Genomic DNA, 15,739 nt, shown 5'->3' with positions numbered 1-15,739 from the left:
CCCACATCTTAAAAAAAATACTACCCAATTTTTTTTTTTTCTTCTCTACTTCTTCAAATTTTTTTTACAAGATCACCACCGATCAACGTCGTGCTTGAGCATATTCTCTTGACGTCGTATTTGCTAACATCGAAATTTGTGATGGCGTAAACACCTTGGAACTTAATGGGCGCGATATCGTAGGCTTTAGCTGCCTCCTCTTGCGTACCGAGAAAGAGGTCTTTGTTACCGGCAACTTTGCCAATGCAAGCTTGCCATCGTCCATGTTGATGATGCCTTGTCACTCTACAGTACACAGATGCTCCTCTAGAAAAGCAGCTACTTTTCCTCCTTAAGTTGGCCACAAACTCCTTCCTCATCATGTTCTTCATCTCCTCCAACTCCTTTTCGTAAGCGCTGCCAAATCATAGGCCTTGGTTGCATTTTCTTCATTATCATATCCACCAAGATACACTTGTTTACCCTTCCTAGTCTGGCCTTTCTTTCTACAGCTATTGTCACATAGATGAGCTTCGTATCTCCCGATCCAACGATGCTTGGTAACCCCATGATAGTCCAACGATGCCTGATAACCCCACGATACTGTGAAGTCCTCTAGCCAAAGGCCTCAATGGATTTCTTTGGAACTGGAGTTTTTAGATAGAGAGATGGATCAGAAGCTACGGATCAAGGAACTGGTCTTGAAATTTCCCGACCTCAAATTTGGGGTTGACGAGCTTAGATCTGAGCCAATAAGTCTATTGCACTGATACCAGGTTAGAATTCGAGGGATCATAGAATGGAGAGAGAAAAAGAGATGTTCAAATTCAAGGGATCATAGAGTAGAGAGAGAAGAAGAGATAGCACAATAATTACCAGGCTAGAATTTGAGGGATCATAAAATGGAGAGAGAAGGAGAGATAACCCAACATTTATATCTCACTATTTTGAATGAATATTTACATCAATAAATACCTTTATATACAAAGGATAATCACACAATTAAGGAGATAAATATGGTATGATTTTTGGAGATATAGGTAACTATTATGACACCTATTATCAAACTAATTTGATGATCAATTAATTTGATATACATTCATAATGATATATATCAATATGAACTCGAGATATCCATATCCTAATACTCTTTTCAAACTCTTGATGACCAAATAACTTTGATATATATCATAATGATATATATCAATATGAACCTGAGATATCTATATCCTAACAATAATAACAAGTGTGGGTTTTGCCGCACCAAACAAATTTCCTAAAAACAAAGTGGGTCTTGAATTTTTGACTCGAGAGACCAATGTTTTAATTTGCCAAAAATATAACAAAGATAAATAGTCTAATAGTATACAATCACTTTAATCTCGAAAATAAAATAAAAAATAAAATAAAATAAAAATAAAAATAAAAATAGAAACAGAAACAGAAACTGTATAGGAAGTTGGTTTCTTTTAGGTTGGCTAGAGAAGCTTAGTACCAAACGAGCTCTAGAACGTACCGAAAAGTTAGGATTTCGTCGACAATTCGGGGAACTAAAATATCGTGAGTGCAACCTGGTCAAACCACAGAGACGGTGTCGCACGACACGAGCTCCCGGAAACAAACGGTGATGGGGGGCTTTTCATGCCTGCTGTGGAGAATCTGAACCGTTCAATCTCACCGCAATTTTGAACACAAAGAGAAACTAGACTTAAAAGCCGCGCTCCATTTCTTCCTCAAGCTTCCTGCTCCTTGTTGATCTCTGAACAAGACCATAACCCTAATTTCTTTTTCTCTGAAAAATCTTCCTTGAAGGTACGCTTGTTACTTGTTTTTTAGGGTTTTTGTGGATGCATTAGTTTCATATCTTCGTGTGTTGGTTCAAAGTTTTAAAATCTAGGGTTTCGCATGGTTATGGAAGGGGATTTCAGATTTCAGAGTTTCTTTCTACGGAAAATGATCATGGGAGTTTTTATTTTGTTTTTTATATATTGGTCTCGTTTCATGGTGGGTTGGAGAACATGCTTTCGTTTGAACTTTGAAACCCTAATTATTTGTCAAATCGATGGCGTCTTATAAGTCATTATGAGTTGCAGAGAACCACGATTCATTCTCTTTCTGCATGAATCTACACCCGTGTAATTAGATGTGAAAGAACATTGTTGATCCTATATATTCTTGTGAAATTAGGGGTCCGTTATTTTCCTTGCTAGTTTATTGTAAGTATTATTTTTCCTTTTTTTTGAAAACATAAGATGATTTTTTTCTTAGAATGGCAATAAATGTCTTAATTTAATGGCTAAAATGACAAGAATATGAGAAAAAGAGAAGCATTGTTTTCGTTAATAAAAGTAAATTTTTACGTGATGTCTGAGAGCCAGTTAACTTGTTCTTAAATGAATCATGCTTATTTTGTAATCCGCCTTGTGTGCCAACAAACCATTTCTTTTTGTTGCGATAGAGAGGCTTTTGTTGTTATGGTTTTCTTAGCATCATCCTAACTGAATCCAAATGTGCACACTTGGTATTGGGTTACTAGTGCAGTTCGAGGGTTAGCCATTAGAGAAACTAAGGTTCTTGGATTAGTTCAAAGGAGTGGCTTGAGAATTCACATTGAGATGTTTAAAAATGAATTGTGATTAGAGAGTTTATGGTTCAGTCTTGTCTGTTGGGGCAAGCTTGTTTCAATTCTGACCTTATCCTTAAAAAGATAATTGAGGCCTACCCGCACTTTCTAGGTATTCTGGTTCGCCTCGCTACTTTTCTTCTTACTTCCTCTCGATTTTTAGGATCTTGTTGAATACTGCTCAGCTCAATCACGTACTGAGGTTGTAAACAAAAGATAATATCGGTACGGACCTAAAAGTTTTTTTTATTTTATTTTTTATTTTTTATTTGAATTTCCTTAAACCTTATTTCATGTTTGTTTAGACTACAGAGTCTTGCAGATATTGAAGATTTGACTATGCAACATGGCTTAGGATGAGGGTGCTCCTCGTGCTGATTTGAGTTTTAAAAATTTGGTTGCTATTAGTTTGGATTGATCTCTTGGTTTTTGTTACCACTTGGGATGGCGTGTGGAGAAGCTTGGGGTTATGGTTAGAATCCACATTAACCTAATACATATTGGTTTATCAAGAGGGAACAAAAAAATTGGGCTCTGCTGACGAATCAGAATTAGGTGCATTTTCGGATTGGGAATGTAAGTCCTTAGGCATACCTTAGGTGCATTTTAGGATCAGGAATGTAAGTCCTGAGGCATACCTCATTCCAAGATGTGTGGCATTTGCAAGATTGCTGAGTTCGCATCCTTGGGCATTGATGATCAGATAGGCAATTTTAGGAGTTACCTTTTTATATATTTTGATTGTTAATAATGTTACATTGATTGTGGCATGGTTGTTGGTGTGATACACATGTACACGGTGTCAGATTGTTCGAGCCTTAAAAAGTATGATTCGGGGACATTGCGATATGCTTACATACATTTATACACTGAAGATAAATACTGGTGCGTGGACCACCTCTTGCCGCCTGGTCTCCTTGGTGGTCCAGGCAGCCTGCCGAACTGCAGGGACCTAGGTGGGCGCCCTATGTATGCAGTGCCCGCCTAGGTGGGGCACTTGAGCTTAAAGATAAAAAAAAAACAATCGAAAGAAAGAAAGAAAAAGAAAGAAGGGCATTTTTTTCTGCCATCAAGTGTAAAGTGCTTGCTCTGTCTCTTTTTTTCTGCTGACAAGTTTTCAAATGCTCGTTCTCTTTCTCTTTCTAAGGTCATTTGTTTCTGGCATCCAATTGTTAGATGCTTGCTGTCTGTATTTCTCTGTACATAGAACACCCCCTTCCCACTCCAAGTGTTAAGACTCTCTCTCTCTCTAAAAAGCGCATCTGTTTTACCCTCCAAGTGTCTTTGACACTCTCTCTCTCTACACACACAACACTTCCCCAAGTATTTGAGCTTTCTCTCTCTCTCTCTCTCTCAAGTCTTCGAGGCCCTCTACATATTAACACACCCCCCCCCCCCCCCCCCCCCCCAAAAAAAAAAAAAAAAGGTCCGGGCACTGAGCTAGGCAGGCAATTCTGTCTTTTACCACATTGATGTGTTGTATGTGTCTCCACACACACACACACACACACAACAAGATTGTGAAATTGAAATGCTAGTGATTGCAAGATGAGTGTATTGCTGTACAAAAATTTCAAGAATCTGATGCTTATAATATTCATACAATAACAGATGGAGAACCCAAGAATCCAACAAAGTTATAATGTGGAACTGATGAGTATTTGATCGTGGTACATGTGGGAGATATCAGAGTTTCTCAACTTGTGGCTTTAGATATGTTTCCTTTCTCTATGTTTAGGGTTTAAATAAAGAAAATTAAAAGTTCAAAATAAAATATTATATTATTTGATTCTTTTGGTAGAGGAATCCGACATATCATATGAAGAATCAAGGCATGTTGGAGTCCATGTGTTCATGTATCTCATGAATCCTCTCTAAAGGATTATTTGGAATGCAGAATATAGCCGTGTCCATACTGTACATGCGACTACCAGCATCTAATTGTGTCTGACTCATGGAGTCTAGGGTGAAGAATTATGCAACATAAAAGGACCTTTGCAATTGCCTTAAAACTTTGAATGGACTTGACTAAGTATTTTTTTGAGCATATGGTCCCCTGCATAGATCCTCTGGTTGACCTCCCTTCACGTGGTGATATTTCCTTACCATATCCCATTTAATGCGAGCGTGTCCCCTACCCTCAGTCGAGCAATGCCAAAGGAAAGACCTCTTGAGTTTATCCATCTCGCTGCTTTTCATCTTTTATGTATTGTAGAAGGATAGGGTCCAGTAGATGGCTGAGCAGCCCAAAACAGATCTAATTACCTGTATATGAAAGCATGATGTCTCTTGTTCAAATTCCAACCGTGTTTAACCATTAATCTTGCTTCGTTTTTTCTTGGGCTGTCACCTATTCTTCAAAAACATGTAATGGCCAAATTTCACTTTTGTGTGGAAGTACTTTTGTATCGTTCTCAGTGGGAAATGTAAAGCTTAAATAGGAAACACAAAGCTTAAATATGGAAATACTTTTGAATCGTTAAAGTTGAAACACAAACGAGTGTCTTATTCTCTTCTCCTTCTTTGCCATTGCAACCTTCTTCTGGGACGTAAGCGTCTTTGATATGGAAATTCCTACAATGGGCATGTACTCTTTTCTTGATTCTATCTGTTGGGTCACTGTACCATACAAGCAACTATGAGACATGTAAAATAAAAGAATCACAGAATGGAAACATGCATATTCTTTGGTAGATTTTTTTGTTTCCATGCATTAATATATTATTTTGTGTTTCTTTTGTCACTTTTGTAAGGAAAACAGCTTTATAAATCATGTACTCGATTCGAGAATGCCTCATGGGATGGTTAGGCCTACAAATGCATCATGTATGTATTACCCTGTGAAATTTTGTACATATGATATATTAATTGACTTCGAGGAATCAGCCAGGTTTGGCAACAAATCCATTATGGGAAAGAGGAAATCCAGAGCCAAGCCACCGCCAAAAAAGCGTATGGACAAACTTGATACGGTCTTCAGCTGTCCCTTCTGCAATCATGGTAGCAGTGTTGAATGTCGCTTGTAAGCAACATGTCCCTGATCAATAATTCTTTCGTATATACATTTTATGAATAGAAAAATGTCATTCCATTAATGTGCATGAACTGCATCATTATTAGGCATTCATGTGCCATGCTTGCCAGTGAGAAATTGGATTCGTGGACCTAGAATCTAGTTGTTTTTGCTATATACTGTCTATAGCAGAAAAGATATTAGGAGCAGTAGCCTTTTTACTTGTAATAAATGCAAAATCATGTTTACTAGCTGATAGATCTGAAATTTTGGGGGATGTTCGTCTCACCAAGGTGAACCAAAAAAACATCAATAAATAATACACAAAATTTGGAATGATATTTGTTCATTTTAAGTTTTGCATATTATTTTTTTATTTTGGATTTTTTTTGTTCACCTTGGTGAGGCACACATGCCCCAAGATTTTAGTTCCATTGGATTTAAAAAAGAATAAAATTCAAACATTGAACCACCTTGCTCCTCCAACCCCTGATGGTCATGAACTGCATCACTATTATGCATTCATTCATCATGCATGTCATTGTGAAATTGGATTACTGAGCCTAGAATCTAGGTGTGTTCATCATTTACAGTCTATATCAGAAAAAGAAATAGTAATTTGAGTGTTTTAGCTTGGCAAAATAAATGCAAATTTATGTTTACTTGATTTTGTGATCTTAAAAAAAAAAAAAATCAAGGCCAATATACATTCTAATAATTTTTGGGATTTATGGAACTATAATATTCTTTTCAGAGACATGAAGAATTTGATTGGGGAAGCCACATGCAGGATCTGCCAGGAAAATTTTAGCACCACAATAACTGGTATGTGATGATTCCTCGCTGCGAATAAGATGATTCCTTGCTACATAAAGTATTGTCTATTACATCATTAATGTTCTTGGTTGTCCATTAAAGAACCTTTCGCCCATATCTTGGTGGCTTTTGTGGGTCGGTTCTTAGAGATATAACCAACGGGCTTATACTGTAGCACAGTGTCCAAAAAAATAAAAAAAAGAAACTGGTGGGAACAGCTTGAGTCTTGGCGATCTTTAGACTCGAACAGCCCATCCACTGGATCCAAGCCGGCTCACCAGATTTTGAAACATTGCTGTAGTGCAAGCCACTTTTAAAAGTCAGAGTCCTACCAGAATAAAAAAAGAAAAATACAAAGAAAGTCGGGATCCATTGGATCCCAAATTTTACATACAAGTGGATCTCATCTAGGAAATACATGCGTGCGTGTGCGTGTGTGTGCATGTGCGTGTGTGTGTGTGTGTTTTTTTTCCCCCTAATGTTAACACCTTATGAATTCCTATAGGTTACACATAGAAAGGGGTGTAAAATGGTAAAGTTACTTTAGTTGCCTCTTGATTTGTTCCATTGCTATAAAATGACTAAGGGTACTTTTGTCATTATAAATAGTAGTGTTGATATTTGTGTCAAAAGCTAAGAGGGTATGTTTGTGTGAAATATTTAAAATATTCACTAAAAAACAAGGGCATTTATAACAATAAAGTACTTAGAACTTCATTACGTTATTACCCTTGTCTTTTAGTGGAAATGTTAACAATACTCTTTCTAATAACATGAATACCCTTACTCACTCTGTGAATATTGAAATTTTAAAGGAGCAACTATGGTAATTTTAACAATTCATACCCCTTTCTAAATGTAACCTATAGGATTTTGTAGGGTGTTAACAATAGAAAAACCCATATATATATATGAGAAATGATCGTATAGGACCCTCCTCCACCCATGTGTGTAGTACCCCAAAGGATCACCATTAAATTTGGCTCGGATCTATAGAAAAGGCAAGTCCTATACCTATGTGATAATTTTTCTAGAGATTCGTACCAACTTTAATGGTGATCCTCTGGAGTCCTACACACATGGGTGGGGGAGGGTCCTATAGGATCATTACTCTCTCTCCATCTATATATATATATATATATATATATATATACATGAAAAGGATGGGATTAGCCCACTCGCTCATCCCGCCCAACGGCAGTGATTAAATGGGATGGATTGGATGGCCAGATAGATAAGGAAGTGATTTCGCCTTCAAAACGGCATCATTTAATTGGAAGCTTGACATTGTACCGATATATGCACGGATAACCTGACATTGTTCCGATCTTTCTCGCTCTCTCCTCGATTCGATTGGCATGCTCCCATCTTTCTCTCTCTTTTCGATTTTGTTTTTCCTCCCTCTGTCTCAACGTTTTGGTTCCATGTTTCTCTCTCCTCTCCCTATTAACTACTCCCATCTTTCTCTCTCTCCCTCCCCTTGTTTGGTCTCACCTCCGTGGTATAGCTCTTCATCTCAACTACTGCGAACTCTCTCTCTCTCTCTCAAGGTAAGCTCTCTCACTCTATCTCTCTCTCTCCATCTCTATACTCTGTTATGTTGCATGCATTTGATGCTTGGATTTCTCATGCCATTCTTTAACATTCCATCTCCCTCTCTCTCTTACTAGCGTCTGGAGTCGAACCCGAGCCTGCTGCCCAACTGGTACGCTCATTGTAAAATGAAATCCTTTGATTACCCATGTGCGTTTTGGTTAGTTTTTTTCAGCATTTGCTACAACAATAGTTGAAAAAGAAATTAAAGATCATATTGCAACTAATTGTTGTAGCAATGCAGAAAAAAATTAACCAAAATGCACATGGGTAATCAAAGGATTTCATTTTTACAATGAGCGTACCAGTTGGGCAGCAGGCTCGGGTTCGACTCCAGACGCTAGTAAGAGAGAGAGGGAGATGGAATGTTAAAGAATGGCATGAGAAATCCAAGCATCAAATCAATGTAACATAACAGAGCATAGAGATAGATAGAGTGAGAGAGAGCTTACCTTGAGAGAGAGAGAGTTCCCATTAGTTGGGATGCAAAGCTATATCAGGGAGGTGAGCCCAAACAAGGAGAGAGAGAAAAAGATGGGAGTTGTTAAAAAGGAGAGGAGAGAGAAAAATGGAACCAAAACATTAAGAGAGGGAGGAAACACCAAATCGAGGAGAGAGAAAGATGGGAGCATGCAATTTGAATCGAGGAGAGGGAAAGATGGGAACAATGTCAGGTTATCTGTGCGTATATCGATACAATGTCAGGCTTCCCATTAAATGCTGCCGTTTTGAAGGAGAAATCACTTCCTTATCTATCCCATTTAATCACTGTCGTTGGGCGCATTTGAACGGGATGTTCGAGTGGGCTAATCCCATCCTTTTCTATATATATGTGCGTGTGTATATATATATATTTCATTTTCACTCAAAAGAAGGGGGAGAATTGAGTCCCCCATTATCGTTGAACTCAAGCTGTACATTTGGTGGATGATAGATCTAGGCCTTCTAGAGCTTAAAATTGTAGATCTAGGCCTTCTAGAGCTTAAAATTGGTTATGTTGTCCTGTCCATACCTCGCGCCCCCCCCTTGCCTGTCAGAATCAAAGATGATGTGGAAATTTCTTTTCAAAATATTCCTCAAGCTATTTGTTTTGGATCTTGGCTTATGAGTGTAGCTATAAGCCCATTGGCTTTTATCCACGTCTATCAGTACCTCCATTTTTTTCCTTTTCAAAATCTTGCAAGGGTATTTCCCCCTAATTTTGAATTTTCCATGTTCTTTACATAATTTCAGCAGCCTTTGATATCAATTGTTTGCACCTGGTTAATGTGGCAGTTTGAGTTGTCCTTTGTTCATGCCAAGCTAACCTACTCAAAAAAAGAAAAAAACAAACTATGGACTTCACTTCATTTGATAACACTTGGTCTTTTTCTTTTCTTTCCCCCTTGTTTCCTAAAATGCATCATAACAAAAATACCAATTTACTATTTGTATAAATGAGAAAATCTCGTAGCATTTTCTCAAGCATGACCTTGCACCAGCTTTTGACATTCAGGCCTGAGACCAGGCCTTTGGAATGAAAAACTTAATGGGGGTGGTTGGTTTTCTTCTCAGGGATCATATGGCATCTGTGTTGAGTATGAGTGGTTGAGGACACTAGAAGATTATTTTTATACTGCATGTATTACAGTATAGTTTCCCTTTTAGTATTTTATGCGCTAGTTGTACTGCCAGTTTTCTTTGGTTTACCGTGATAATGTGTTCCGACATTTTAGTTTACTGTAAATATGTGTTCCGACATTATTCCATATCAACATGCCATACCCAAAAATGGTAGTGGAGAGGAGCTGTTTTCCCTCTCAAGTGTTCTGTAGTCTGCTCAATCCGAAGAACAGCTCATCTCCACCCTTTTGAGTATGGTAGGTGAAGATGACATGTAGCATACTGCTGGTGCAATTCATGTGTTATACTACATATCTTTATTTTCCTGATGATTTCCTGGCTGACTTTTTTTTTATTTTCTTCATTGCAGCTTTAAGTGAAGCCATAGACGTGTAAGTTACTCGCATATCCAACTAGTGATATTTTATCAATCCCTTCTTTTAAATCCTACAGATTTACTCCTTCAAAAAAAGTCCTCAAGATTTACCTAGTGCTGAAACTGATATTGTTGGTTTTGTATAACTATTCTCAGATAGCATGTATGGTTATGTTTCTTTTCCTTGTGGGATGTGCAAATATACAGGTACAGCGAGTGGATAGATGAGTGCGAACGTGTGAACAACCTTGGGGATGATGAAGCTTGACTTTCAGGTATTTGTAGTTAAGTTCGAATACCAACAACTAGTTATGTGAAACAGTGAAGGGTATTGGTTCCTATCAAATAAAAATCTGTAAAATAACAGGGTCATGAACCAATGCCTTGTATATGGAATATCATGACGTCAGTTGGATGATGATTAGTATAAATCTCTCTTCTCTCTCTCTTCAGAATTTGGAGTGCCCCACATTTTATTTCCTTTTTAACTGTTACGACATCATCAAATTGGTCAAGAGTTACAAGGAAAGGAATTACTGTTTGCCTCGTCATCATCATCCGAATTTTATTCCAACTATTTGGGATTGGCTATGCGAATCATATTTCATTCTACTCTATGAAGGGTCGTACCTCAGTCTAACAACAAGTTACCGTATCGTTTTTCAGTACTTCTATCCATGCTGTTTTGGGCCTTCCCCTCGTCTTTTTAAGGCATTCCACTTGAACTTTTCTAATTGGTGTTGTGTTAGGTCGCTACTGTATTAAAGGTTTATTGTTTTTATATAATTTTGTAAATGAGTTTGGAAGGTATATTGTTTTTATACAAGTTTGTAAATGAGTTTGGAAGGTTTATTGTTTTTTTATAAGTTTGTAAATGAGATTGGAAGAAACATGTTCCTTTACAGAAAGGGAAAATTACGTACATATCCGTTATAGTTTCTTAACGGCTCTACCGAATAGTTTTTAGTGGAAACTATAACGGCTCTACCGAATAGTTTTTGTTATTACCACTGAGTCTATTTTTTTCATGTCAAAACGGAAATTTTTTTAAAAAATATGACTGTACTTTTTTCTTTTCAACAACCGAATTCAAAGTATTTCAGTTGCTCACCAATTTACCGAAAAATATTCTCTCTTGTGGTGTATTTTCTGTTCTCTTATGGCCTATTTTATTTACCTCTTTAAAGTCATAGTTATCCAATAAGATCAAAGGGGAACAACTAGTTCGAGGAGAAATCTTAGGGATAACCATGACTTCAAAGAGGAGGTAGAGAGTGAATGCGCCACACGCTCTCTTAATTTTCTAATGTCATAATCTCTAAGATTTTTATTAAATTTAGGGTTTCAAATTAGTTGTACCCTTTTGATTTTATCTGATAACTATGACCTCAGAGAGGATATTATAAAAAACAATTTTCAATTATTGAAGAAGCAAAATTGGTGTATTTTCAACAACCGAAAGGGTAAAGTCATTTTTTAAAAAAATTTTATGTTTTGACATGAAAAAAACAGACACGGTGGTTATAATTGAAATTATTCGGTAGAGTCGTAATAATAGAAACTATAACGGATATGTATTTAATTTTTTCTTAAAGAAAAGGCATTGCAAATGGAGGTAATTGTACTTAACAAAAAAAACAGCGGTAATTGCAGCTTGGGTGGAGCCTGCATTTCTAGGAAGATTTTGTTAGGCTGTCTTCATTGTTAACCGGCACTTTCTTGATCACAATACCTGTCAAATATTGCAGAAAATATATTTTATGTTAGTAATGAACATACTTTTTTTGGAAGTCTTTTATGTAGAGATAACATGTAGCAGAATTAAATTCTTGTACTGAAGTACTAGACACCTAAAATGCCTGTTGGACACGAATAGGTGGTCAATGCTTTTTCCAAGGTATTTTATATAGTACAATTTTTTGGAGTCCATGTAGAAATGAGTAACCTCTTAAAAAATCTATTTTTGTGATGGATTTTTGGAGTACATGTAATTTATATAATTTCTAACATGAAGAGCATGAACATGAATAAATAAATAAATTTTGGAAATTAAAAATAATAATTTTATTAAGAAAACATTTAGGCTGGTAGTTTGAATTGTTTTTAGATGGACGACACCTATTTGCATCCGTATTTAAGATGGATGCTTTATACCTCCACGACTGCAAATGTGGATATGCAGTCCCCGCCACATGAAACAATTTTCATTCTTAATATAATAAATTTAGAAAGTTAACTAGGATTCGTATCAAGTGATGCAATCAACTAATAAACAGGCCAACCAGTTTGGTGCCGGCTACCAATTTTTTTGTTTATAAAAGTCAGGTTTTTACTGCATTCTGGTGGATTTTTTTTTGTTTGTCAGTTGCCATGTTTTTTGAGTTCCTTGTCTGAGTCCAGTGAAGTATATTATTTGAGTTGGGGAGTAATGCTGGGTAGCGGTGCAACCCAACCCAACCCAACCCAACCCAACCCCCTTTTTCATTTCTTGAAAAACAAGTGGGATCGACGTGCAACGCAGTTGTTCCTGACCTTTTGATTTTCTTGTATTGCCCGCCTCTCACGGTAAACATATGCAATGTATCTATTTACGATTTCGAAGTTCGTTAAAGATTTCCTACGAGTACACTATCTAGGGATAATCATAAAGAATTGTATATCATGAGACTACCAATAATACAAGGTCATTCCTAGCCATAAAGAATTGTATATCATGAGACTACCAATAATATAATGTCATTTCTAGCCATTAGATGTTAAATTTGATGGCTTAAGGGTGTGTCATGAAGTTTGGGTTTTTTTTTTTTAGTCTAGTCAATGATACAGTGACAACTATACAATTTAAAATTGGATAGATAAAGAGTGATAGGATATTCTTTGTATGCCTTTTCAAAATATAAATACCTCCTAGACCCGACTTTTTAGACCTGCTCCTTTTAAGTATTTTTTAAACTACATCAACCGAAATTGCTGCCTTTGTCATCTACCCCAAAGGAAAAAAAGGTTATTTTCTTTATGATGAAAATGTTGGCCTCCAAACCCATGTTTCTCTTGGTTTTATACAAAGACGAACACGATGTATTAGAAGGTTTATGGTTTTTGTGAAGCCAGTTTAGTAGTTAGACTGCCTTCTTGTCCCTATTAAAGTCAATCTAGTATATGCTGTGTCAGACTGGCTTTGTTGTAAATAAATAATGTGCATGCCTGCCTGACCAGTTCTCGATCCCCATTGAAGCCGTTGCATCACAAATTGTATTGGACTATTGGTCCCATTGAAGTCGGTGCAACACAAATTGTATTGGACTGGCTTCAATTGTTAATGAAGCTGACTGGCTTCAATTATTAATGAAGTTGGTCCAGCACTTAGACTGGCAGGGAAGGTCTAAAAAGTGGGTTTAGAAGAGGGTATTTTTGTCAAAATATATATATATATATATAACTTTTTATTTGGGGTAGACATATCATTATCATCATCAAACTTTTTTCTCAACTAATTGGGGATCGGTTCAGGGGTGGATGAAAAAAATTTAAAAAAGAAATAGTTAAGTGAGGGAAGGATGTTTGAGTTTAAAGGGATATCTATAATATTCTCTATTAGCAACCATTGAAAGGTTACTTTCAAATTTTCCATTTTTTGGGGAGAGGGGGCCCATTTGTGTAGCGTAACGTGGGTTGACCAACGTGTTTTGGGGGACGACCACAGCTTCTGTTCAGAGACAGCCCATGGTATCATGGGCCGACAAACAGCCGATAAAGTATGCGGAAGGGTTCAATAGAAGCTCGAGATTTAGGAGCACATCCATGCGTTTAGACGGAGCCCATTGTTTCATGGCCCGACGAACAGCCGATAAAGTATGCGGAAGGGTCCAATAGAAGCTCGAGATTTAGGAGCACAGCATTGCACCCATCGGTGTATGTAAGACCTCTGCCTCCCACTAACACATATATATCTCTCTATGCTCTTTTTATATATATATATATATATATATATATATATATATATATATATATATATGAAAAAGCCAACAAATACTAAGCAGCAATAATGAATAGCATTATAGGCAGAATCTTAACACATACCCAAGTTTATGTAGTCCGGTTTATATTAGACATCAATCTTTTTTTTAGACATCAACCTTAAACAATCAATTTAAAGCATAACTCTAAATTTTGTCGAAGGCGACGGAGAGCTAGAAAGCCTTTGCAATGGCATGAACTTTAATTGTCACTCTAATTATAAAATTTAAAGCTCCAAAAATAGTGTAGATTAAGCAGATATTTAAACAATACGAAATTAGAGAATATATGGTCTAGATAATATATTTTAGAATGCACTATTTTCATGACTTAAAAAACCCTTTTTTTCTTTTTCAATATTGTTTTGAGAGTTTTTGAACATAAGAACACCCTTCTCGAATGGGTTATTGAGGTGGCCTTACTTCACAACTTATACAAACTTTTTGGTTTTTATACTATAAAAATTTGTATATCATGTAATAGGGAAAAGTTATATACATGGATTGAAATTTGGATTCTATCCAAAATAAAAATTTAATTATGGGGTAAATTACTGATATTTGGATAAGTCTATCGTATTCAGCGCATTAGGAAAAACTTTGGGCCAATTTAATTATTGGGATAAATTACTGATATTTGGATGATAAGTCTATCGTATTCAACGCATTAGAAAAAAATTTGAGCCTTGAAAGGTCGTTTCAGTACTAATCAGGTGCTCAAGTCAATATTTGTTACTGATCCCCTTACACAGGTGGTCATTGTGCTTCATTAAAAAATGTTCCGGTGGTTAACCACGTAATAATGTATTTCCAAAATTCATAAATAATTAAAATTTATCCATTTTTAACACCATTATACATTTGTGCAGAATATGAAGCTCATCCCAACTTGAATTTCGTGTATATTTACTTGATCCGAACTTTCTTTTCTTGTTTTATCTGGAAGTAACTTTGAATCAAACTGATGGTTTATGGGATAACTAGAATTTAGTGCCCTGTCATTGTCCTTCAGATTTTGTTTTCCTCTATTTCTAATATAGAAATGATATTTTCCTCTGGATTTTTCCCGTGTTGTTTAAATCTGGAGTATAGAGAGAGAGAATCTGATCGATGCCATGTATTTTTAGAGAGAGAATATGTCCAGTGCCATGTATCTTTAGAGAGAGAGAGAGAATCTGATCAGTGCCATGTATTTTTAGAGAGAGAATATGTTCAGTGCCATGTATTTTTAGAGAGAGAGAGAGAGAGAATCTGATCAGTGCCATGTATTTTTAGAGAGAGAGAGAATGTGTGTGTGGTCATATCAAGGGGGAAGCGCCAGACTGTAAAGTGCAACAGCCACCCTAGCCAAAAACTAAAAAAGTTAATTCCACGTGGAAATAAGCGAAAAAAAAAAGCCCCTCAAAAAAATAAAAACAACGATGGAAAAAAAAGCGAGACAAAAAGGAAAAATATTAATGGGGGCTTCCTTTTTTGGTGAAGATTAACGCGCTTCACTTCTTTAAGAAATATCAAATAAAATTTGACACTAATCTGTGTATAAGAAATGCAGGAAAAAAAAAAAAAAAAGTTTGTGAGAGAAAGTTTCGATTTTAGAGAGAGGGAGAGAGGTTGGTTTCATAATTTTATCCTTCAACTTGAATTTTGTAGGATTAAGGGCGGCTGCATTATGCTATCTTGGGTTCGAATCCAGCTTATCAAACCAGCAAAGAGAGAGAAAG

At 36.4% G+C, this 15,739-nt stretch overlaps 1 protein-coding gene and 1 pseudogene across 4 annotated transcripts; one reads left to right on the top strand and one right to left on the bottom strand.

Moving 5' to 3' along the window:
- Window positions 1-4,920, bottom strand: LOC148782942 (AP2-like ethylene-responsive transcription factor AIL1; annotated as a pseudogene).
- On the top strand, window positions 1,724-10,457 carry LOC105420249 (transcription elongation factor-like protein). Of its 4 annotated transcripts, none has more exons than XM_088861162.1 (6): window positions 1,724-1,791; window positions 2,766-2,827; window positions 5,493-5,624; window positions 6,370-6,440; window positions 9,997-10,018; window positions 10,210-10,457. In XM_088861162.1, the coding sequence occupies exons 3-6, from the start codon at window positions 5,512-5,514 to the stop codon at window positions 10,268-10,270; spliced, it is 267 nt and encodes an 88-aa protein (XP_088717288.1). In that variant the 5' UTR covers window positions 1,724-1,791; window positions 2,766-2,827; window positions 5,493-5,511; the 3' UTR covers window positions 10,271-10,457. The 4 variants fall into 4 exon arrangements, with proteins under 4 accessions (XP_088717288.1, XP_088717289.1, XP_011621503.1 ...); XM_088861163.1 differs by having other exon boundaries at window positions 5,489-5,624; XM_011623201.3 differs by lacking the exon at window positions 2,766-2,827.
- The last annotated feature ends 5,282 nt before the right edge of the window (window positions 10,458-15,739 follow it).

This window comes from Amborella trichopoda, chromosome 3 (genome assembly GCF_054954075.1).
Source record: "Amborella trichopoda isolate Santa Cruz 75 chromosome 3, AtrichopodaSantaCruz75HAP2 v2.0, whole genome shotgun sequence".
Classification (NCBI taxonomy): Eukaryota; Viridiplantae; Streptophyta; class Magnoliopsida; order Amborellales; family Amborellaceae; genus Amborella; species Amborella trichopoda.
The sequence above is the reverse complement of the archived record's forward strand: the minus strand, read 5'-3'. Positions and strand labels throughout refer to the sequence as shown.

Excerpts from the sequence above, each read along its gene's own strand:
- LOC105420249 (XM_011623201.3), top strand. The coding sequence starts at position 5,512 with ATGGGAAAGAGGAAATCCAGAGCCAAGCCACCGCCAAAAAAGCGTATG. Across the intron at positions 5,625-6,369 it reads AGCAGTGTTGAATGTCGCTT|AGACATGAAGAATTTGATTG; the intron begins GTAAGCAACATG and ends TATTCTTTTCAG. Across the intron at positions 6,441-9,996 it reads TTTTAGCACCACAATAACTG|CTTTAAGTGAAGCCATAGAC; the intron begins GTATGTGATGAT and ends TCTTCATTGCAG.